The sequence below is a fragment of the Lactuca serriola genome, chromosome 5 (assembly GCF_051521515.1).
Source record: "Lactuca serriola cultivar US96UC23 chromosome 5, Lser_US96UC23_V15, whole genome shotgun sequence".
Lineage (NCBI taxonomy): Eukaryota > Viridiplantae > Streptophyta > Magnoliopsida > Asterales > Asteraceae > Lactuca > Lactuca serriola.
Window position 1 is genome coordinate 202,601,302 of NC_136412.1, and position 26,366 is coordinate 202,627,667.

The following is a 26,366-nucleotide window of genomic DNA, read 5'->3' on the forward strand; positions in this document are numbered from 1 at the left end:
TAATCTCATTGGTATACACATGGTACAAACATAGAGGAAAGAACAACAAACGTAGATAAATGATTAGTGTTGTTCTCCTTTTATGTATTTGTTGCCCCATAGTTATGCTAATATATATATATATATATATATATATATATATATATATATATATATATATATATATATATATATATATATATATATACTAGGTGTAAGACCTGTGTACTACACGAGTTTTATTAAAAATAAATATTTAATATCAATATTAATTTTAGAGCTCTCATTAATTATAACATTTATTACATTATAATATATCATTCTTTTTCAAGGAAACATTTATTTCTCTCAATATTGTAACTGAAATAAGTTATGATATGTTAATAACTTAGAAAATTACATGTGGAAATAAATAAATTTTAAAAATCTATTAAAATGCCATGTATCTAAATAAATAAGGTAATGACATGTGGCCAGAAAATGAGTTTTATTTATTAGTATAGATATATAAAATAAAAAATCTTCAAAACATTGCTTTTTGACCAATTTACTTACAGCTAATAATGTTTCCTGAGTTCTAATATGATAAATGTCTATTTTTAAATTAAAACCGTTTTCGTCTAGATTCAAGAAATTAAATGCTGCTGAAATGAAGCTGACAGTATATAAACAAAACTAATACTTTTGGAACAAGACAATGTCAACAGTTTCTATTTGAATTAATTAAAAAATGATCGATATTATATTAAACTAAAAATTTGATTCCACTTTATAAACTTGCTTTTACAACTGTTGCCAGAATTTTGTTTTCATCGATGACTATGGTCCCTAGCTATGATTTCTAAAGACATCGCTCTTTATTTATAGCTCTTTTACACTGTCACTGCTATTTACAAGTCCACTTCCACCAAATTCAAAACGAACTAATGTTTTTTCTTTTCTTTGGAGCAATGTTTTATTAGTAAAAATGATTGTTGCTTCCAACAAAGGATATGATAGTACAAAAAAAATGAAAAACTAATCGAAACCTTAACTAAAACACGTTATTCTCACAAGTAAATAATTGTCATATATTAATTTTTTATACATATTATATCATCATATTTATATATTAGCATACGTGTATTGAAAATTAATCAGTCATCTAGAAAACTGTACTTACACTCATGTATAGAAAGTTTTGACTTAATTATAACTTAATTTATATGAAGATAACTTATGGTACGTAAATTGTTATCTGTTTATTGCAAATATCTTTTGACGGAAGCAACAGCATGAACCAAATCAAAGATACACGTGAAGAAGATCATGTTTCAGACGTTTTTAAAGAAAATTATCACTTTGGGAAGCTTCCTCTAGCAATCTGTTTTTTTACTTAATAACTAGCTAGAGATATCTTTCAATTTGGAAAAGTAACAAGGAGAAACCTATATTAATCATATTTTTGCTACATTTTTTTATCAATAAAAACAAATGTCATCAAATAACTACTAAGAAGTTAACAAAGGGTCACAACTTTAATAACATTGCAACATAGCCATATAACTAACCAAGCCACCCAATCTCGAACCCACTAAAAATTCAACAATTACAAATTTGTGTTTGATTTTAACAACATAATATTTTTAATGGTTGCTTAGCAAAACATATTATTTGAAATCTTAAATAATAAATATTATCTGTACTAAAGCAAAACCTAGAAACACTTTGTAAGCAACAAAAAGGGTATATGTTCGCTATATAAGTACTAAAGCCATCAAAAGCACTTTTGCAATGAAAGAAAAGTTATGGGCACTCATTATATTACATCTATTGCGACTTCTCCATCACCTAATAATCCAGTGGCTTCAGGTAACATTCTACTTTAATTACAAGTTCTAAATGTTAGTCAATAACAACAACGTTTTGCATATACTTCATGACAATTGATCTTTCTGTTCACCTTCACTAGGAGAACGATGCTTATTATATGGAAGGTGTAAAATCAAGAAACAATACACCACCATTGGTATTCAACAATACCAATGGAATCTTCATGCAAAATATATTCACAGACATTTTGTTTTCTTTCGACCACACAATGTGAATTATATTCGAAATGCAAGTTTTGTGTCGAACACATTTCTGTCAAACAGTTCTCCGGACTCAATGGGTCATGAAGAATCTGCAAAACATGCAATGGATATTTTGTTCAGGTTTTCAAGACCTTATGCTGCAATGGCGACAGTAAGTTTGGCTTTGAATTATTTATCTCACAACTATATATGCGATATATAAATATAACTATATGATTAATATCTAAATTTGACTTTAAGGAAATGTTTAGATTGTTTAGGTGAAACAGATATAAAAGTGTTGAAGTTTCTTTATCAAAATAAGTTTAAAACAAAATAAAAGACACAACCCAAGGTCTTTGGAATGCGCTAATTCATTGTTATTAGTCAATATTTTGCTCAAATATTCCATTTTTGTAGGTTTTAAGCGTGCTTTCAACGTCTCTTGTAGCTGTTGAAAGGCTTTCGGATATCTCGCCATTGTTCTATACAAAAGTACTACAGGTAATTGTCGATTAACTTATAATATGCCAACTCTCTATTTCGAAAAAAATTCAAAACCTTATATATAAAGAATTTTCAGGCAGTTTTTGGAGGCATTTTTATGCAAATATACGTTTGTGGTTTCAATCAAATATGCGATATAGAAATTGACAAGGTACATTGTATATATATTCATTAAGTTCCACTTACAATTTTAGTTCTTTGTCACACTTAGTGTCATAAAAAGGTTTAATATTATGTTTCAGATTAATAAGCCAGATCTTCCATTGGCTGCTGGAGAATTAACCATGAATTCAGCCATCATTGTGACTTTAATATCGGCTATTATGGTAATTAAACTCATTTGTCCACTTCCTTAATATATTAGTTTCATCAATCTTAGTTGTTTTAGACAAAGATCTTCTACGAAGAATCAATCAAACACTAAGGGTGCGTTTGGTTGTGGAAAATTTTCCAATTTTTTAGAAAAAATTTTCTAAGAAAAACGGAAATTTAAAAAACGTGTTTAGTTCGTTTAGTTTTCCAAAGTTTTCTAAGAAAATGAAAATTTTCAGTTGAGAAATTAAATATTTTCCTACCTTTTGATCTACCAATCCTCTTACCTATTTAAATGATGACATGTGTCATATTAGTATCCAAAAATATCATTAAATCTCAATAAGTAAGCATTAAATGTTATACATGTCACCATTTCATTGGGTAGGAGAATATGTAGGAACAAAAAATAGGAGGATATTTAATTTCTCTTTTCAGTTTTCAAAATTATATGTAAATTAAAAAAGTGATTTTTACAGTTTTCCAAAGTTTTAAGATGGAAAATGAAAACTTCATCCGTTCCAACCAAATGCCTTTTCATTAAAAATTGAAAATTGAAAATGAAAACTCAACCCTATTTTCCGAAAATATTTTCATAGAAAATGAAAACAATTTTCCACAATTAAACGCACCTTAAGGGGCTTTGCAGCGCAACTTTGTGTCATACATTTTCAATTTTTATTAATGAGACAATTTACACTTGGTGTATCTTTGAGTGCAGAGTTTTTCAATCACGTGGATTTCTCGTTCTTGGCCACTATTTTGTGGTCTCTTTGTTTGGTTTTTGATAGGAACCGCGTATTCGGCCAATGTGGTGAGTACATTTATTTTATATCTCAGTCACTCATCCAAAGATACGGGACTTTTCTAAAACCATTACACCTAACATCAAATCTATATTCAAAAAATCGAAATATATGAATCAAATTAGCAATAGTGAGTATGAAAACACATAACATGTTTTAATTATATTTCTCAGTTGCCACTTTTACGATGGAAGAGGTTTCCTTATACCGCTGTTTTATACATGATAAACTCACGGGCGCTATGCATTCCACTTGGATATTACATGCATGTGAAGGTACCTTAGGCGACAACTTCTATTGTCAAAAACAAAATATTTAAAATAACCTATAATTCAACGTAAAGTGATTTGTTCTAATGATTTTATAGAACGCCATTAAGGGAAGAGTTGTAGTCCTCTCAATGCGTCACCTTTTTTCCATCGCCATGCTTTTCGTCTTCTCCATTGTTCTGATACTATTTAAGGTAAGGGACCGGTACTACTACCACTACTACGTCTTGTAATCTTTCTTAATAAATAAATATCTTTTTGTCAAATGTTACATTTTAATTTATTTTTTCATATGTAGTTTTGTGTTATTTTAAAATAATTTTTATTCCACAAGTCATTTTATGATTTTTTTTCATTTTATTAAATTATAGATAATATTTATATTCAATAATAAATACATATCAATTTTATTAATTAACTTTCCTTGTAATTTTAAAATTACCAAATTAAAGATTCATTAATTTTCTTTATTTATTTATCTAAATTATTTGTTTAAATTTTAAAAAAAAAAAAAAAACACTTTAATTTTTATAATTCAATATTTTCTCATTTTTCTTATAAACTCATATTTTTCAAATGTTTAGAATTTTGTATTTAATTTTTTTTTAAATAAACAAATATAACACATGAGTCTTACATCTACTGCAATATATATCGTACACTAAAAAAGTTTTATTTATTTATTATTTTTTTTTTATCTTGTATTCAAGGATTATGGATTCTTTTAACATAGAATTCGATCTTTGTGATAGGACATTCCTGACATTAAAGGAGATGAGATGCATGGAATCAAGTCGCTTGCTTCTCAGATCGGTCCTGAACGGGTTGGTTATATTACTCTCAATTAATATGCATATTCTTTATAAAGAGTTTGCTTGTTACAAATTATTTGGCTTTTGGCACTACAAGTAAAAGGACAATTCTAATCCGTTGATAATTTAGAATCGATCAAAGTTAATATACTGAAAAATGCCACAAAAAGAAGTGAACAAATTACGCAAGAAATATATGATTGCAATAATGAGGCGTTGCCAAGCGTTTAAGTTATAATTTATTATTATCCTAATTGTAAAAGTATCGTGTAAAGTTATCCTTCTCGTATATGGTGTTACCATAAGAATTAGTATTAACAAAAAAAAAGCATCGTTCTTTTGGGGTTAAAATAGCTTTTTACAAACATATTTCGTTTCATTGCTTTATAATATTCCAAAATCTTTCTATTCTAATAAATAAATAAGTTTATTCTCTTATTAATTCTTCATTTTAAATTTTAAATTTTAAATTTTTTATTCTAATTACATTAAATTAATAATTGATAATTGATTATTTTTTTTAAATTTGAAATTTTAAATTTCACACTTTAATTACAAATAACATTAGAATACAAATAAAATAAAATTTATATATATTATATGGTGATATAATTTTATGTATTTATTTAAATCAATGATTATAATTTTATATAATTAAAAATTATCTCTTAATTAATAATTTATTTAAGATAATTAATTTGAAATAATTGATTAATAATTTAAAGTTTTACTATGAAAGTTTAATTAATTTTATAACCGTAGTTCTCACTGGTTATAAACTAGTAACTAAATAAATAAACAGGTTTTGTGACACTTTGGTATTTTACAGATGTTTTGGAGTTGCGTTTGGTTTCTTGGAGTCGCTTATGGTGTTGCTATTTTGATTGGAGCAACCTCATCATCTACCTGGAGCAAATATGTTACGGTAAACGATTTCAAAAACTAGTGTCATTAATTAATCAAAATATGTGGTTTAGGCTTAATTACTCTTAAACATTAGAGTATTTAAACTTTTTTTTTGGAACCTACAAATATGCATTAAAAAACATCAAGACTAGCAAGCAGCAAAGAAAGAAGATACAATTTTAAAGAAAGACAAAAAACAGGGGGATAATTGAAAGGTGATTGACACCATTCTACCCAATTACAACACCCAATGGACCTCCTATAGAATAGTGATCAAACTATTTGGTATTATTCGAGGTCAGCGAATGAAATCAGGCAGGCCTAGTAGTTAATTATTAGCAATTCAACAACCTAAAACCTTAATATACTACGAATATAATAAAGTTTTTTACTTAATTTATTTATGAGTTTGATTCAAAGCTCTCAATAAGATAAAAATAATAAATGTACAAAAACAATTAAAAAAAATAAACGAAAAGGATAATACGTACTCAGAAGACTTCTAAAGTAGCTTTTTTTTCTTTACTTTATAAACCTTATTAACCCAAAAATGTTTCGAAAATTACATGCATCGTCACTTAATTATCATCGCAATGTCACGTAGTTATGTATTATGATTTTCACTTTTAATTTATGATAGATTTTGGGTCATTTGGTGTTGGGTTTGACACTTTGGATACGAGCAAAATCAGTGGATCTGAAGAGCGTATCATCCATATCATCCATGTACTTATTTCTTTGGAAGGTAAATGGGGTTATGATTTATATATGATCAAGTTTTTTTTTTCTTTTCTTTTATATTGTATAATATGAATTAATTATATTGGAATATAAAATTACTCATAAGAATATAAAATAAAAGAGAATCAATCAAATCTATATAAGTTTGTTCTATTATAATAAATTTTTGAACTTAGAAGTATAACGATCTTTTTGGTAAAGGCCTAAAGGAGCATGTTAATAACTCAAATTTGAATGATTGTTGCGTTCTATTCCTAGGAAATGCACATATATAACAAAAGTGAAACAAAGAATATCTTCCCTTGCTTATATGAAATAATTAATGCTAAAGCATTTCTATAATTTTCTGATGCAGCTTTTTTATGCTGAATACTTTCTTCTGCCACTCGTAAGATGAATCATACAATCAATATCATTATGAATGTCAAAGATGTTTGTGTGTAACAAAATTTGTTTGTTTCAATTGTATCTTCTTCTCTTGAAATGATTACCCATAGATATTTTTGTAGATAAAAGATTTGTAGCCTTATTTGTTTTGTTTTTTTTTTTTTTGAATTATTGTTTATACATTACGGAAAGATCGATTCCACAAGTAGTATTGATGTAATGAATAACCAAAAGCTTAATGCTTGAATATATATGTGTTAGCATTCAACTGTCTTTGAAACGTGTACAGTTAGTTACAAGTTGTTAGAATTAGTTATTTAATTTATGTTAGAAAAAGTTGGTTGTTATCAGTTAGTTACTTTCTTACCGATGTCTTTGGACAAAATCCCTATAACTCCAATAGATATCAAAAGTTGCATTAGAATGACATAGTTATGAGATTTTAGTCCGATAATGTTTGTATTGTTATTATTCACTTTCTTACTGATGTTAGATCCAAACTCATCCGACAGTTTAACATCTTTTATGAACCGACAAAAACGATTGCGATCAGTTTTCGTGATCAAGTAAGATGGATGGGGTTTAAGGAACTTGTTACCCCTCTTTCTCAACCGTTGACTTTTCCAAATGTTCAATTAACTTTTCCAAATGTTCAGTTTTGTCAAGTCGACACGAGCATTTGATGTATCTTTAGACATATCATTCATCACAAGAGTACCAAAAAAACTTTCAGTCCCATTTTTTTTCAATATGCATAACATTAAAGTTGTGCTTCAGCTCCAAAGAAGACCAATACTCACGTTCAAAGAATATGCTTCGTTTAGACCAATTCAACTCGAAATCCTCCCGGTCTCTCTTAATATCAACTTGTTTAGTAACTACAGTTTAGCAACTACTTTACTCGGAGGATGAGACAATAGAAAATCTAGTTGTGCTAGTATTTTTTTCCTCGCTAAACTGTGTTTGGGGCTCTCTTGTCTCATGTTTGCAATTATAATCCAAACTTTATCTACATGGATGGTCAACATCTAGGAATCGGCGATGACCAACATATTCAACTTTATTTGTTACTCCGTATGGGGGAGTGTCTTCATTGCAAGTCAGAAAAGTTTTGTACCCTTATCCGCTCCAACCAGATAGACTATTATAGAGTTGGAAAGTCGTTTATTGTCCATAACAACATTGCTTTTCATATTAAAGAATATACATGTCACCATGTCTTTAGTACGTATGTCAAAACTCCACAACCACTTTAACTGATCCACCAACGATCTAAGAAGCACATCCATGTCCTTCTTGAGGGATTTGGGCCGAGATCAACAAGGTCAACATGAAGGAGGGCTCTTTCATGCATAGCCATGGTGGAAGATTGTAAGTTGAGAGTATAGCAGGTCATGTGCTATGAGGATTAAATTAAAGGGATGAAAACCATCATCAACAAGCCTTAAACGTCCATTTTGGGGTTCCCTTGAGAAGTTAGGACACTTCATATAAAAAAACATGAAGTTCCATCAACTGGATGACACATCATGCCATCTTCTGCCCGTCCGGTACTATGTCAAATCATATTTTTAGTTGTGTGTCTTGAATAGTACAAATGTTGTGGTATGGGGGTCATGGGAAAGTATCGTAATACCTTATAACCTAGCTCTTTACCATTTGTATTTTCACCAACCCAACAACTCTCTTTACAAACTGGAAATTTTTGTAACAACTTGTGTTCTTTCCGGAAAAGAAAGCAATCATTTTAATTTACATACATATATTGACTCATAACCGAAGCCGAGCTTTCTAAGTGTCTTTTTTGCTTCATAATATGATGGGGACCCTATTTCCTTGAGGAAGTCTAGTTTGCAATAACTAAAGAAGTTAATGAACTATTAGTCCATTTGTTGATCACCTTGATATGCATTAGCTTTGCTAAAACGTCAAGGGATGAAAACGAAGTACTTCCAGGATATAATTTTGATTGCACTTCCTCTAACAACCTTTAAAATCCATCATCGACATCGCTACCCACTGTATCCGAGTTCCCTTCGTCGGGCTTGGTATCGTTTTCAATCACACCCTCCACAATGTCAATATTATCGTTGGCCATCTCGTTACTACGTGTTTTGTCTTTGAAAACTGGAGGAACTGTATTTTCATCGTAATACTTCCATTTAATATAATATGGACTAAAACCATGTTGAAGTATATGAAATTTCATTACGGCTAGTAGTATAAATTTATTGGTATGACATTTCTTACATGGGCATCTGATTTGACCTTTGTCTTCAACGTGTGCTTTGGACCTCTCAAGAAAAGATTCAGTCCTTGTTGGAACGCGACAGAGTTATGATTTTCAATAGTGGTCCAGGTTTTATCAATAGACATGTTGCAAATGAAACATAAGTTAGGTTTTAATGTTTACTCTACAAGAGCTAAAAATTGGACCGAATATATATAAAGATAGAGTAACCACTAAAATAGATGGAATATTCATAAAGGTAGAGTAAAATCGATGATTCAAAAAGTAGTATTGAAAGGGTAACAAAAAATTGAACAACGGATAGAGTATTCACAATGGTATGCTTGTAAACCCATTTTCTAAATATCTTACCTTATATGCGAATGTGTATTACATGATTGATCGTTTAAGAAACCAACTTTTTTAATATAGTATTGTACTTTAAATAATTGAGTTTTTAGATTATAACTTAATAGATTTAGCATCTTATGTGTTTTTTTGGTTTTTTTTACTATTATATTATAAAACTTTACTTCAAATAACTTATTAAAATTGTAATGTATTTTTTTATTTATAGCATGTTACTTTTCCATATTTTCATTATTTATTGCATCTTATTATTATTTTTATTTTTATGTTATGACATTATACTTTTTCATATTTTTTTTATTTATATCATCTTACATATGTTGTGTTTTCTGTTATAATATTGTACTTTAAATAAAATTATGAATTATAGCATCCTACTACATATTATGTAGTTTTGAGAATTATCCTAATTAAGTCATAACATCATACATACATTTTACACACATATACATACATTATACATACATATTCTTCATTACATACAAATACATATAGAGATACAATAATTTCTATTTGCATGCATATAAATACATATATACACATATACCAAATACATATATACACATATCAAATACATATATACACATACCAAATACACTTATATGTATACCAATTACGCATATACACATATAACTACTATTTCACATATACAAAAAACATATAAACAAATATATATACAAATACACATCCATTCATATATACAAATACAAACGTATTCTTTATACTTCTAATTTCATACTTCAAAAATACTAAAAATCATATGAACTCATATATTCATTCTTTGACTACAAATACACACATGCACCACAAAATTCACACATATATTCCACAAAATACACAAAAATTGTACCACTAATTTCATTCTTGCCTATATAACAAATACACACACATTCATATACATAATTTCATAATAAACACAATTGTGGATTGAAATCAAAAGAAAAAGGGTGTTGTACGATGGTGTTGTGATGGTGGTCACCGAAGAAGACACAGTGGCGTTGTTGGTGCCTGAAAACCACCAAATTCAAGAAACTAGGTTCAAAATTAAAGTTAGAATAGAAAGAGAAAAAGATCGGAGAAAGTTTCACCGGTGGTTCTATGGTTGTCGTACTCATCAGAGAACAGCAGTGAAGTGTTGGCCATGGTATGCAATATTCCCTAAAACCACCAAAATCATCAAATTAGAGTCAAAATTTTGTTCAAAGAAAAATCAAAAGCGAAAGGAGGGAAAGGTACACGAACTGTCGCCAAAGAAGCCCATAAAAGTGTTATTTCCTTGTCGGTAAACTCGAGCTTCGGTGAGGGTGGAAACAGTCTGGCGGTATAAGTGGGGGACGAGGCTAGTGGAACTGTGATGTAGATTGAACTACATAGATAAACAATTTATCAAGTGTATTGTTAAACATTTTGTAAACTCGTGATACTGTACGTGTATCAAACATGAGATGCTCAGTTAGAAGAAGACAGTATTTAGACTCTTTTTTATTTATAAATATGTAACAGCCCGGAATTCCAGGTATTGTTATATTTATGATTTTGGGTGTTTTAAGAGGGGACTCGGCGAATTGGAGCCTAGACTCGCCGAGTAGGGTCGCGGATCTGGTCGCGGGTTCGCGACTGGACTCGACGAGTCCAGATATGGACTCGGCGAGTCTGCGCTGTTTAGCGAAAACCCTAACCGTTCAGGTTTGGGACGTATATGAGGGACCTTATGGCCGTCATTGTTCACCCTAGTCCTCTGAGAGAAACCCTAATTCGATTGTGAGCATCTGGAGCAAGGTTGAAGACCATTGTTGATTTTGGAAGTGTTGTTTTGCAAGGAAGTGGAGGCTTGGTTAAGGGAACAACAAGGGAAGCCATGTTCTGAGGATTTGGGGACACAGAGAGCACGTTATTCAGGTAATATTTCGAGTTGCATTCTTCTATGTTGATGTATATATGGATTTAGGGTTTATTGAACCCTTTTATGGCTAGATTGAGTGTTACCTTAGTCCCCCAAGCGATTGGAACCCTGTATTGGGACCTTTGGAAGTCCAGAATGTCCCATGCTTGAGCATTTCGGGAATCAATGGAGGTTTTGGATTGGAATCCTTATGCCTTAGGTCAAAATGTAAATTATGAGTCATGGGGTGTATTATGAGCACCGAAATGAGGACCTTACGTGATGAATCAGTCTAGGAAGGCCAGACCTATGAATGGTCGGAGCAGATCTGACCTTAGAAAGCAGTTTGAGCGGTTGCATGGCATGGACTCGCCGAGTCCGATGAACAGACTCGGCGAGTAGCTTGAAGATTAACTGGGACTCGCCGAGTTGTTCTTCAGACTCGGCGAGTTGAGTCGGGGTGGCCCCGCGATTCTTCCAGGAGGAACTCGTCGAGTCAAGGAGGATACTCGACGAGTAGAAAGGGAATCTTAAAGAATTGGTGAGGACATCTAGACTCGCCGAGTCGCCCTAGCACTCGCCGAGTCCGGTGAAGTTAACCGTTGACCGTTGACCGTTGACCAGAGTTGACCTATGTCTGACTTCTTAGGGATAGTCAAACTTAGAAGCTAAAAGTGTTAATAAGAGATATATGATGTTATAGGGAGATTGTAGCTCGGCGGATCGAGCACGAGTGATTTCGGGATTTGCTAGCTTTCGATATTCACGAGGTGAGTCTTCTCACTATACTGTACCCGGAAGGGTTTGACTGTGTGACCGGAAGGTCGGATATGATATGAGATATATGTGCTATATGTGATAAGTTAATTGTTATACGTGCTATGTATGTTATGTGGGCCGGAAGGCATTATGTTATGGGCCGGAAGGCATTATGTTATGGGCCGTAAGGCGATTATGTTATGGGCCGGAAGGCGTTGTGTTGTGGACCGGAAGGTCGGCGTGGGTAGGACCGGAAGGTTTACCCAGCAGGGACGGAAGTCCCCTGAGAAACATGGACTGGAAGGTCAGGGCCTGGCAAGGCGTATGTGCGTAAGTTGTATATTGGGGAACTCACTAAGCATTTATGCTTACAGTTGTTATGTATGTGTTTCAGGTACTAGCGAGGACCGTGGGAAGGCGCCGGCGTGATCTGTACACACTGAAGGATGTTTTGTGATCTTGGGATTTAGATGATTAGTATTTTGACATGACACTTGAAATGTTTATACCTTGTTTTGAATGAAAATACTATATTTTGAAATGAAAATTTTGCTTGAAAATTTACGTTGTTACAATTGGTATCAGAGCCTTGGTTTGAGGGATTCGGGTGCACCTTCGGGCGTAACTGAACTCAAACCGAGGATTTGAGGAAAACTTTTAAAATAAAGGCATAAACTTTTGTAAATGATTTTGTGGTAAACAAGAAAGAAACAGTGTGTACGATCAGTCAGCGCCCGAACGGTAAAGATCCCCAAAATACCTTACAATGTTATGTTATGAGATAAGTTATGATATGAATTGTTATGCATGCTAGAAGACTAGGTATTCATGATAGGACTAGAGTGGCCTGATTTGTGATGCCTTAGTCTAGGGAGGTTGCCGATATGAGATGCTTTGCTAGTGTGCGGGTAGATAGTGCATAACAAAAGTAGAGTGCTCACTATCCGGGGTTTGGGGAGGAAGACTTGGGATGAATGTTGATGCGGTGTGGTCGGTAGTATTGGGCCCGTACTACCGAAGACACCGGGTCAGTGGGAGACCCAAGTAAGAATCCCTGGATATCGGAGACTGGGTAGGGTTGCGTTATCGAGTGCGATTATACTCGATGGAGTCTCTGATAGTTTTATGTTGTATTTCAGAGACATCATGGTTAGACCACGCCACGGAGCGAGTTCGAGCGGTGTGAGTGACGAGGAGATTCGTCAGATGATTCATGAGGAGGTGGCTGCAGCGATCCGGGCTGAGATTCCAGAGATGTTTGGGTCTATTAAGACCACCTTGATGGAGACTTTTGAGGAGCGGTATGCCGCATTGACTGAGGCTGCAGCCGCTGCAGCTACCGCAGCTGTGGCCGCTGCCAGGCCACAGGGGGGTGACTCGTTGTTGTTTCGGGAGTTCAGCAACACGAAGCCACCTGAGTTTGATGGGACGCAGGATCCGATTGCTGCGATGAGGTGGATCGCTGATATTGAGGGGTGCTTCTACACTTGTTCATGTCCGGAGCATCTGAGGGTACGGTTCGCCTTGAACCAGCTCTGTCTGGGAGCGAAGGATTGGTGGAAGTTCGTGACGGCGAACTTCACATTGGTAGAGATTTCAGCAGTGACATGGGAAGGGTTTACCTCCATGTTCAGAGACGAGTACGTTCCCCCGGTGGAGAGGGAACGATTGGTTCAGGAGTTCTTGACCCTCAAGCAGGGTACTGATTCGGTTGCGGTGATCACGCGGAAGTTTCATGAGAGGGCGATGTTCTGCCCCGAGCTGGTGTCCACAGACCAGGCTCGGATGAGCCGGTACTTGGGTGTTTTGAGGAGGGATATCCGGGAGTTTGTGTCAAACTCCACCTATCATACCTTTGCTGAGCTTCAGGCGGATGCCAGGAAGCGCGAGATTGAGTTGGAGACCCAGGCCAGGGAGGAGGCCGAGTCTCAGCGGGTGGACCGGCGGCCGGCTCAGTCTCAGCCGGCAGCCAAGCGGACTAAGTCCGCCGATTCGAGGACGGGAGGTTCGAAGGGCCGCACTTGCGGAAAGTGCGGCAAGAATCATGATAGGCCATGTCGATCTGGTGCTTGCTACAAGTTTGGCAAGGAGGGGCACATTGCTAGGGATTGCCCCAAGGGGTTTACGGTTTGCTTCCATTGCAACCAGACAGGCCATCGGAAGGCCGAGTGCCCTCAGCTTCTTCAGGGATCTGCACCTACTGCCAGGGCTATTGCGACTCGACCGGTGAAGGCCGAGGCCCCGAGGGCTCGTGGGAGAGCCTTTCAGCTGACTGCGGAGGAGGACCGCGTTGCGCCCGATGTTGTGGCAGGTATGCTGTATTTCATGTATTTATTTTGATGTCGAGATGTTATGCTTATGTTATGATATGCGTAGGTACTTTCCTTGTGAACTCTGTGCCTGCTTTAGTGTTATTTGACTCGGGTGCGAGTAGGTCCTTTGTATCTTTAGCTTTTAGTCAGCATATCAGCGTTAGTCGTGAGTCGTTGAGTCGGCCTCTGAGAGTTTCTATAGCTGACGAGAGAGTGATTTGTGCCACGGAGGTTCTCCGGGGATGCGTGCTAGAGATTTTCGGGGTTGAGTTTCCGATTGACCTGATTCCTATTGCGATGGGTGATGTCTGTGTCATTGTTGGCATGGACTGGTTGAGCCGATTCGGCGCCATCATCGACTGTGAGCGTCAGTTGGTGACTATACGAGACCCTAGTGGGGGAGTTCTTTCGGTGTATGGCGAGGGTACCCGTTCGGGATCAGCTTTTTGTTCGGCCGCTAGGGCGAGGCAGTGTCTACAGCAGGGCTGTAAGGGTTTTGTCGCGTATGTGATGGATACGCGGGAGGTTTCCGAGAGACCGAGATCAGTTGAGGAGGTCCCAGTGGTGCGTGACTTTCCGGATGTTTTCCCCGAGGAGCTGCCGGGAGTACCTCCTGTGAGGCAAGTAGAGTTTGGTATCGATCTGGTTCCGGGGGCCACGCCTATTGCTAAGGTGCCTTATCGTCTTGCACCTCCAGAGATGCAAGAGTTGTCCTCGCAGCTTCAGGAGTTGCTGGGGAAGGGATTCATTCGACCGAGCAGCTCGCCGTGGGGAGCGCCTATTCTGTTCGTCAAGAAGAAGGATGGTTCACACCGGATGTGCATTGATTACCGGGAGTTGAACAAGTTGACGGTCAAGAACCGTTACCCGTTACCGAGGATCGATGATTTATTCGATCAGTTGCAGGGAGCATCTTGGTTTTCCAAGATCGATCTGAGGTCAAGGTACCATCAGGTAAGAATGCGGGATGAGGACGTCCAGAAGACAGCGTTTAGGACGCGATATGGGCATTATGAGTTTGTGGTGATGCCTTTCGGGCTCACCAATGCCCCGGCTGTGTTCATGGATCTCATGAACAGGGTATGCAGGCCGATGTTGGATCGGTCGGTGATTGTATTTATCGACGACATTCTAGTGTATTCGAGATCTAGAGAGCAGCATGAGGAGCATTTGAGGGAGGTCCTTGAGGTATTGAGATCGGAGAAGCTTTATGCAAAGTTCTCCAAATGTGACTTCTGGTTGCAGGAGGTCCAATTCCTAGGACATGTTGTTAATCAGGAAGGGATATTGGTCGATCCAGCCAAGGTTGAGGCGGTGATGAGTTGGGAGGTGCCGAAGTCACCCTCTGAGATCAGGAGCTTCCTTGGGTTGGCAGGGTATTATCGGAGATTTATTAAGGATTTCTCCAAGATCGCAGTGCCACTCACCAGATTGACCCGGAAGGGTGTTGCATTCTCATGGGGACCCGAGCAGCAGACCTCCTTTGAGACACTTCGCCAAAGGTTGTGCGAAGCCCTGATATTAGCTCTTCCGGAAGGGATGGAGGATTTTGTAGTATATTGCGATGCATCGATTTCGGGGTTGGGTGCAGTGCTGATGCAGAGGGGTCATGTGATAGCTTATGCGTCAAGGCAGCTGAAGCCTCATGAGGCGAGATATCCCACGCATGATTTAGAGTTGGGGGCAGTAGTGTTCGCTCTCAAGATTTGGCGTCACTATTTGTATGGGGTTCGATGTACGATATACACGGACCATAAGAGCTTGAAGTATTTGATGGATCAGCCCAACCTAAATATGCGTCAGAGGAGGTGGTTGGATGTGGTCAAGGATTATGATTGTGAGATTCTGTACCACCCAGGCAAGGCTAATGTGGTAGCCGATGCATTGAGCCGCAGGGCGGAGAGCACTCCACTGCGAGATGTATGTTTGAGATTGACTGTGATAGCTCCAGTATTGGATGCTATTCGTGGGGCACAGGCCGAGGCTGTGCGACCAGAGATGCAGAAGAGAAAGCGGGTCGTTGGGTTGGTTTCAGAGTTCGTTACGGATGGACGAGGGCTTATGACGTTTCAGGGTCGGATTTGGGTACCGTTCGTGGGTGGTACGCGTATTACTTTGATGGAAGAGGCTCATCGATCGAAATTCTCGATCCATCCCGGGGCTATGAAGATGTATTTGGATTTGAGGAAAGAGTATTGGTGGCCCTGTATGAAGAGGGACGTCACATGGTTCGTTGAGAGGTGCTTGACCTGCCGTAGGGTTAAGGCCGAGCACCAGAGACCGCATGGCAAGTTGCAGCCATTGGAGGTTCCCGAGTGGAAGTGGGAACAGATCACTATGGATTTCATCACCAAATTGCCGAGGACTGCCAGAGGAATCGATGCAATTTGGGTGATTGTGGACAGGCTGACGAAGAGTGCACACTTCCTTGCCATCAGTGAGAGTTCTTCAGCGGAAAAGTTGGCGGAGATATATGTGAGAGAAGTGGTATCTCGACATGGGGTGCCGATCTCGATTGTTTCAGACCGTGATGTGCGCTTCACTTCCAGATTCTGGAAGAAATTCCATGAGGAACTGGGTACTAAATTGCATTTTAGTACCGCATACCATCCCCAGACAGACGGTTAGAGTGAGCGAACGATTCAGACGCTGGAGGACATGCTTCGAGCGTGTGTGTTAGATTTCGGGGGTAGCTGGGATGCGTATTTACCCCTGGCAGAGTTTTCCTACAACAACAGCCATCATTCGAGCATTGGTATGCCACCCTTTGAGCTGTTGTATGGTAGGAGGTGTCGGACCCCCATTTGCTGGGGAGAGGTGGGACAGAGAGTGATGGGCAGTACAGAGATCGTGCTTCAGACGACAGAGCAGATTCAACAGGTTAGACAGAGGTTATTGACCGCCCAGAGCCGACAGAAGAGTTATGCAGACAGACGCCGATCCGAGCTTGAGTTTCAAGTCGGCGACTTCGTTCTCCTGAAGGTCTCTCCTTGGAAAGGAGTGATTCGATTCAGGAAGAGGGGCAAGTTGGGACCCCGGTATATTGGGCCATTTCGTGTGATTGCAAGGATAGGCCGGGTAGCCTATCGTTTGGAGTTGCCAGCAGAGTTGGGGCAGATCCACGACACTTTTCATGTGTCGCAATTGAGGAAGTGTATAGCCGATGAGTCGGCAGTGGTTCCATTAGAGGATATTCAGGTGGATGCGAGCCTGAATTATGCCGAGAGACCAGTGGCCATCAGGGATCGGAAGATCAAGGTTCTGAGGAACAAGGAGGTACCTCTGGTGTTGGTTCAGTGGCAACACCGGAAGGGATCGGAAATGACTTGGGAGCCGGAGCGTGAGATGCGGGAGCAGCATCCGGAGCTATTTTTAGAGTGAGACTTCGATGGCGAAGTCTAGTCCTAGTGGGGGAGAGTTGTAACAGCCCGGAATTCCAGGTATTGTTATATTTATGATTTTGGGTGTTTTAAGAGGGGACTCGGCGAGTTGGAGCCTAGACTCGCCAAGTAGGGTCGCGGATCTGGTCGCGGGTTCGCGACTGGACTCGACGAGTCCAGATATGGACTCGGCGAGTCTGCGCTGTTTAGCGAAAACCCTAACCGTTCAGGTTTGGGACGTATATGAGGGACCTTATGGCCGTCATTGTTCACCCTAGTCCTCTGAGAGAAACCCTAATTCGATTGTGAGCATCTGGAGCAAGGTTGAAGACCATTGTTGATTTTGGAAGTGTTGTTTTGCAAGGAAGTGGAGGCTTGGTTAAGGGAACAACAAGGGAAGCCACGTTCTGAGGATTTGGGGACACAGAGAGCACGTTATTCAGGTAATATTTCGAGTTGCATTCTTCTATGTTGATGTATATATGGATTTAGGGTTTATTGAACCCTTTTATGGCTAGATTGAGTGTTACCTTAGTCCCCCAAGCGATTGGAACCCTGTATTGGGACCTTTGGAAGTCCAGAATGTCCCATGCTTGAGCATTTCGGGAATCAATGGAGGTTTTGGATTGGAATCCTTATGCCTTAGGTCAAAATGTAAATTATGAGTCATGGGGTGTATTATGAGCACCGAAATGAGGACCTTACGTGATGAATCAGTCTAGGAAGGCCAGACCTATGAATGGTCGGAGCAGATCTGACCTTAGAAAGCAGTTTGAGCGGTTGCATGGCATGGACTCGCCGAGTCCGATGAACAGACTCGGCGAGTAGCTTGAAGATTAACTAGGACTCGCCGAGTTGTTCTTCAGACTCGGCGAGTTGAGTCGGGGTGGCCCCGTGATTCTTCCAGGAGGAACTCGTCGAGTCAAGGAGGATACTCGACGAGTAGAAAGGGAATCTTAGAGAATTGGTGAGGACGTCTAGACTCGCCGAGTCGCCCTAGCACTCGCCGAGTCCGGTCAAGTTGACTGTTGACCGTTGACCGTTGACCAGAGTTGACCTATGTCTGACTTCTTAGGGATAGTCAAACTTAGAAGATAAAAGTGTTAATAAGAGATATATGATGTTATAGGGAGATTGTAGCTCGGCGGATCGAGCACGAGTGATTTCGGGATTTGCTAGCTTTCGATATTCACGAGGTGAGTCTTCTCACTATACTGTACCCGGAAGGGTTTGACTGTGTGACCGGAAGGTCGGATATGATATGAGATATATGTGCTATATGTGATAAGTTAATTGTTATACGTGCTATGTATGTTATGTGGGCCGGAAGGCATTATGTTATGGGCCGTAAGGCGATTATGTTATGGGCCGGAAGGCGTTGTGTTGTGGACCGGAAGGTCGACGTGGGTAGGACCGGAAGGTTTACCCAGCAGGGACGGAAGTCCCCTAAGACACATGGACCGGAAGGTCAGGGCTTGGAAAGGCGTATGTGCGTAAGTTGTATATTGGGGAACTCACTAAGCATTTATGCTTACAGTTGTTATGTATGTGTTTCAGGTACTAGCGAGGACCGTGGGAAGGCGTCGGCGTGATCTGTACACACTGAAGGATGTTTTGTGATCTTGGGATTTAGATGATTAGTATTTTGACATGACACTTGAAATGTTTATGCCTTGTTTTGAATGAAAATACTATATTTTGAAATGAAAAATTTGCTTGAAAATTTACGTTGTTACAAAAAAAGGTGCATTTATTTAAAGACTCTTAAACGTAAACCTACTAGAACTCTAAGACTTTTGACACAAGGAAACAAAACAAATAAATAAGGAAAGAAACAAATAGAAAAAAGACTCAACATTAAGGAAATTTATTAACCAATTACTTGGGCTTTACCCTTTTTCTTCATTATTGTTGATCAGTTGGACCACAACCACCTCATCATTCTCCCCAGGTTGAATGGAACTCGTCCTTGAGTTCAGGGTAGGATATAAAGGATCATTAGGATGAAATGCGGATAAATCAGAGACATTAAAGGTAGAGGAGATGGCAAGATCTTCGGGTAATTCGATAACATAAGCATTGTTATTGATGCGCTTCAGGACTTTGTAAGGTCTAATCTTCTTCATCTTAAACTTGTTGTACGTACCAACCGAAAAACGTTCCTTGCGTAAATGCACCATTAATAAATTTCTCTCATTAAAAATCTTTTCCCTTCTACTCTTGTCATGTGCCTATTGATGTGTAGCATTAGAAGTTGCGAGTTTATTCGTAACGCCAAATTGTATTGCTTTCATTTTCTGAGGAAAATTTTCGGTAGCAAGACTATGGTCAGGAAGCATTTGAAGTGCAATGAAATCAACAACACTCTTGGGAGGGCGCTAGTAAACGATTTGGAATCGAGATTTTATGTGGATATGTTGATCATGTTATTAAAAGTGAACTCAGGGTGTGCTAAGAATTGATCCCATTGTTTTGGCTGAGCCCCACAAAGACATCTAATCAAATTACCTAGTGTCTTGTTAACAACTTATGTCTGACCATCTGTTTGTAGATGAAAATACGTACTAAACTAAAGAGCAGTTTGAAACAGATGCCATAATGTCCTCAAAAAATAACTTAAAAACTTAGTATCTGTAACGCCTAGTTCCCGATATGAATTTATCTTGCAAATGTTATTTTTTTTTCTTTAAGAACTCGGCGAGTTGGAAGCCTCAACTCGTCAAGTAGAAGTTGTCTTGACTACGGGGTTTTATGAGGCAACTCTAATTTTAGGGTTTTGCACCCTATTTAAACACCTTAAGTCCCAGGTGGGGGCCTCATTTCCAGTATTCGTAGTCCCTAACCCTAATCTCGAAACCCTAAAGCCATTTTTGAGTGTGGTGAGCTCTTTGTGAGTGTGTTTTGGTGTGTTTGAAGCCCTTGGAAGAAAGAGAAGCTTTGTGGGTGATTCAAGTAGGAGCCTTCAAGATCTCGATTCTTTCCACCTTTTTCCAGCGTATTCTGGGTATAAAGTTCTAACCTTTCCCAATATTTGGTTAGATCTCTTTTTGGGTTAGTTTTGACGCTTTTAGCCATGTATTGGTGATTGGTGGGGTTGAAGGACGTCCCAAGTCCTATTCTTCCAAATCCATGGTCCTCTTGAGCTCTTTTGGCATAAAGGTGAAAGCTTTATGGTCCTAAGGGATCCTGAAAAACTTGGCAAGTTCATAGGTGAACTCTGCAAGTTGGATCGACTTTTCCCGATTCTGCTGGCTAAAGGGGAAACTCGGCGAGTTCACAGGTGAACTTGGCGAGTTGGACCGACTTTTCGCGATTTTGTTGATTAATGGGGAGACTCGACAAGTTGAAGGAAAACTCGGCAAGTTGGGTCAACTCGGAACTTTGACTTTGACTTTGACCAGGTTGACCTTTAAGGGATTTTGAAATATTGATCGGTATCTAAGGGATTGTTTCTGTTTAGGGGTTGAGTAGAGCTGATTTCTGTCGCCGGGATTTATCCAGTTATCATTCAGCATTAGAGGTGAGTTTCCTTACTGGGTTTAGCGGGTCGAAGGCACCAAGACCGTCCCATGTTTATATTATGTTGATAGTATGCTAGTTGTCTCCGTGACTCTTGCATGTGATGTGTTTATATGTTTTCCGGGTTAAGGCCCAATGTCGGGCGGGACTTGATGGATAGTTGTATGCTACGTATCTCTGTGATTATTGCATGTGTATGTGTTTATTTTGATATATGTTATTGGATGTTGGGCAGCGCCCGTTTTACCGAGCTCAGCTCGATGCCGAGTGGGGCCCGATGCGGGACGGGGTCCGAAGCCGGGCGGGGCCCACTATATGTTTGTTATATGATTAGTATGTAGTATTTTGGGGGAACTCACTAAGCATTGTGCTTACGGCTTTATGTTCACGTTTCAGGTGCTTCTGGTTCCAAGGGGAAGAGCTCGGGATGACTGCATCACACACACCATTGGGATTCTGCACATGATGTTTTACTCTAATTTTATGACAATTGATATATTGGTTTTTATTTGAGATGATTGGATGATATTGGAATTACTATTTTATCTATTATTAAAAAACAAAATTTTTGGGATTATATTTTTGGATGTTACAAGTTGGTATCAGAGCCTTGGTTTGATGGATTCAGGTACACTCTCGAGTGTGTCTGAACTCAAACTAAGGACTTGGTAGAAAGTTTTAAAAGGAAACATTTATATAAAATGAATTTCTAAAAGAGATGATATGAATTGTGAATACCCATACATACTTATATATGCTATGAATTGTGAATTGTGAACCACATGCTAGATTAGGGCTAAGGATCTAGGAGGGATGCTTTTGTGTTCCTGTTGTATAAGCTTATAGATTTGCATGCTAGTACTGATCAGTCAGTGATAGGATGGCTTGATTAGGTTATGCTCAGTTATGTTTACTTGATGCTCGAGTGCTGCTTGCTTTCTTCTTTTAGGAGTTCTTGCTAATCTCAGCTAGTTAGTAAGCGAATATGCTAAGTTACATATTATGAAAACTAAATAATTTTAGAAGGTTAGGTTTAGCTCTATTGTGCAGCTCTTGTCTGTGTCCAACCGTTGTAGGGAGAGACCTCTCATTCGAAGAATTATCTAGTCTTTGTAATATGTAATTTTATTCATGAGCTAGTTAGAGATAGTTAGCATGAGTTCCTTCTGCAGCTGATGGTGGATGGTGGCATGGAGTCTACCCTAAGAAAACATAGGATGAGATTTAGTGCTCTGAGATCTAGATGTGAGGGATCTGTTGATTATAGAGTAACTTGGCTGAGTGAAGGCACTTCTTAAGGAAAGTACAAATAGATATGGAAGGTAGTATGTGTTCGTACTACTGGAAGCAGAGGATCCGTATTTGATTCAAGGAGGGATGTAATGAAGCCAGGGAGCTTTTGTAGTTATGATTTTCCTCGATATGCGCATTGATGCTTATTCTAATAGATTTATGGTCTATTTTCAGTATGGTGGTACTGCGAGGCAGGCCGGTGGGTAGTTCTGGTGTCGGGGAGGGTTCAGGCTCGGATTCTAGAGCGGGGCAGCTTGATGACCAGACGAGGGAGTTCATCTCATCTGAGATTATGCGCAGTATCCTTGATCAAACTCTTGTGATGTTTGGCTCAATGAAGGAGGGTATTTTGGAGATTCTTGATGAGAGATTGAGCACCTTCCACACTGGGATTGTGGCATTGATCGGGATGCGCTCTCTGGCCTTCAGGGAGTTTCGACCTTGTGGAGCGTCAGACTATCACAGGGCCAGGGGCCCCATTGCGAGTAGCAGGTGGTTGGCAGATGTTGCCAACACCTTCTGTACCAGTCGTTGTCCCAAGGGGGACAAGGTCAGACTAGAATCCTGCCTCCTGAAGGACAGGGCTCGTGATTCGTGGGAGGAGGTAGGGCATGTCGTGGGAGGTGATGTTATTGATTTGATGACCTAGAGTGATTTCTCGACCAGGTTCTGAGCCGATTTTGCACCGGTGATCTAGGTGCAGCAGCTGGCGCGAGAGTTTCAGGATCTCCGTCAGACTACTGAGACGATAACTGAGATCACCGCTATGTTTAGGGAGAGAGAACTCCTGGTTCCACAGTATGTGGCGGACGAGGAGATGAAGAAGGCCCGGTACCATGAGATGTTGAGGAGCGACATTCGTCGGTTTGCTAGCCGATCCAGCTGCAAAACGCTGGAATACATGATAGCGAGGGCTTGGGAGAGGGAGATTGACTTGGAGATGAAGAGAAAGAGGAATCCAGATTCTGCTATGAGTGTTGAAGGGTCAAACAAGAGGCCCAAGGTATCTGAGTCTAGACATAGAGGCCAACATAGCCATAGCTGTGACATCCCCAAAATCTCGGCCAGAAAAGACCGTTTTTCATTTATGCTTTTAAATAATTTCAGAGTAAATCCTTTTGATTTGAAAGAGTTGCGGAATTTGTTCCCAAAAACAAAACATGATAAAACAATGTTTACCAAAGCATTTCATAAAAGAAATATATTTTCATTATATAATCAAAACTCGGGGTGTCATGTTCCGATACAGACCAATAAGCATAAACGATAACATTACAAGACATTCAACAAATATATACATATACAGACTTGTAAACAAAACAACTTGATGGTTCATCCATCTTAGGGTTTTCAACCCACAATAAATAATTATATTTAATTTCCACCAACCAACAATAACCCATATACCCATTCCCGTTATTCTCACTTTATGTCCCTAAAACAACTAACATAAGGGACCTAGTCTAAGAATATTTCATCGGGGCGACAACACATGCTTCGGGGGTTCCTCAGCAATATAAGTCAAATAAGGCAACCATGAGGGGGATGGAGTACAGCGAATGAACACCCAAGTTCATTAACACCTACAGGTGGCGAACCTGCTAATGTTTCCACAAGACTGTCTAGAAAAGTCTGTGTTCGTCATCTAAACTCCGCTAGATGACTAAATCAAACAACAACGAGGCCTCTCATCTGTTTATTACACACCAACTATCTACCCATGTTCTACCCAACATATTAGTAGATAAAATATACATTTTTATACATAGTTTAAAAACCTGTATAGCATGCTTTAATCAATACATATTCCACATAACAGATGAGGCACACACACATAACACGTATTTCATAGAAAACAAATCAGATCCATGAGATAGAAGAGAGTGAATATACATTCACACATATAAACAACAATATACTTAATACACTCAAACCATACTTGTATTATTATCGTGTTTATGAAAGGTAGTATACACTCACTTGATCAGAAGATGATCAGACAGCACTACGACTTGCAGAAGTAGTAATCCTCAGCAGATCTGGAAGATCTTCACAAAAATCGAACTTCTCGCGGACAGAGCTTCGGCTCGGGAAGCGCACTTCTCGGGATCTTCGGGATCTCGGGACTTGCTTCGGGGCTTGAGAATAATACCAGGGCTTTGGGGTATTTCTGGCATGCAAATCGATGCAAAACGGGAGAGAGAAGAGAGAAAATAGCAAAAGAACTCGGCTGCCCTCGCATCCTATTTATAGGAGGCCGGAGCCTCGGAGTACGCGGGGCGTACTACAGTACGCAGGGCGTACTGCTCCGAAACGTCATGGCGTTTGTCATCCGAAGAACTCGAGTGCGAGGTGCGTCATGCTTCGCTGTACGCGGGGCGTACTTCGGATCAGATCGGTGACTCCTTCGGATATACATCCGAATTAAAGATTTAATTTAAATACAAAATATTTAATAAACTTTGGAAAATTCATAACTTCTTCATACGAACTCCGTTTTCGATGTTCTTTATATCCACGCGAAGGTGAGACTACGCTCTACAACTTTCGTTTAGACTCTGTCGGCTAATTTTAACTTTATTTTTATTATTTATTTTTAATAGGCCAGGACAGAAAACTTCGTTATAAATTCGTAACTTCTTCGTTCGACGTCCATTCTCGCCTAACTTTTTATCGCTTCGATACCAACAACAAGACCTTCGATCCTCGTTTAGATTGTTTCAACTAAAAACCGCTCGATCTCAAATCGATTATTTCAGGCTGCACATCGCTAAGCCGAAACTTCGATAAATCATAACTTTCTCATACGAAGTCAGATTTGGGCGTTCTATATATATTCGGAAACCTCGTTTCAACTACTACAACATTAACCAAAGATATCAAGTTTATTTTACACTTAAATTTTGACGCTTATTTTTATTCTTAATTAATCAAACCACATAATTAAGCAATTAAGCACAAAACACATAATACTCAAATAATACACTTCTTTTATTTCAAAACGGGTTACAAAGGTTAACCTAGACTATTACATTGCTAAAAATGGCAAGCCCGGAAACACAGGCGTTACAATTCTCTCCACCTTAGAATGATTCCGTCCCCGGAATCACACATCAACAAACAAATGCGGATAGCGACTCAACATGTCACTCTCCGTCTCCCAGGTGAGATTCGGCCCATTCGTGTGTTTCCATCGGACAAGCATTAACCCAACCATTTTGCGTCGCAACTTCTTAGTCTTTCGGTCAACAATTGCCTCTGGTTCTTCAATCAACCTTTTTTTCTCATCAATTCTCAATTCAGAAATTGGAATTATGTCGGGAACTTCTCCCGTGAACTTCCTCAAATAACACACATGAAAAGTGTTGTGAATTCCATTCTGTTCTTTGGGTAATTCGAGCTTGTAAGCTTGGTTCCCAATCCTATGAAGAACTTTAAACGGTCCAATAAACCTTGGACTCAACTTTCCCCTTTTACCAAATCTTATAAGTCCCTTCCACGGCGAGACTTTAAGCAAAACCGAATCTCCAACTTCGAAAGTCATCGGTCTTCGCTTCTTGTCAGCATAGCTCTTTTGACAATCCTGAGCTGCTAACATTCTTTCCCTGATCACTTTCAACTTCTCAGCAGTCTGATGGACCATCTCGGGTCCCATAAACTGCTTTTCCCCAGCCTCAAGCCAACAAGACGGCGTACGACACTTCTGTCCATACAAAGCTTGATAAGGTGCCATCTTAATGCTTGAGTGGAAACTATTATTGTAGTAAAATTCTACCAATGGTAAATGTTCATCCTAATTACCTAGGAATTCCAAGGTACATGCTCTCAGCATATCTTCAAGTGTTTGTA

General features: G+C 38.7%; 1 protein-coding gene across 1 annotated transcript; it reads left to right on the forward strand.

Annotated features, from left to right (window-relative positions):
• The first annotated feature begins 1,764 nt into the window (after positions 1-1,764).
• Positions 1,765-6,976, forward strand: LOC145051403 (homogentisate phytyltransferase 1, chloroplastic-like). Its single transcript, XM_078999402.1, has 12 exons — positions 1,765-1,830; positions 1,931-2,205; positions 2,454-2,537; positions 2,617-2,691; positions 2,783-2,866; positions 3,574-3,666; positions 3,832-3,933; positions 4,026-4,121; positions 4,680-4,751; positions 5,569-5,664; positions 6,286-6,390; positions 6,742-6,976. The coding sequence occupies exons 1-12, from the start codon at positions 1,767-1,769 to the stop codon at positions 6,781-6,783; spliced, it is 1,188 nt and encodes a 395-aa protein (XP_078855528.1). The 5' UTR covers positions 1,765-1,766; the 3' UTR covers positions 6,784-6,976.
• The last annotated feature ends 19,390 nt before the right edge of the window (positions 6,977-26,366 follow it).

Bases quoted from the DNA above. Each gene is read 5' to 3' on its own strand.
- LOC145051403 (XM_078999402.1), top strand. From the start codon at position 1,767: ATGGGCACTCATTATATTACATCTATTGCGACTTCTCCATCACCTAAT. The intron at 1,831-1,930 runs GTAACATTCTAC...CACCTTCACTAG, and splicing joins TAATAATCCAGTGGCTTCAG to GAGAACGATGCTTATTATAT. The intron at 4,122-4,679 runs GTAAGGGACCGG...TCTTTGTGATAG, and splicing joins TTGTTCTGATACTATTTAAG to GACATTCCTGACATTAAAGG.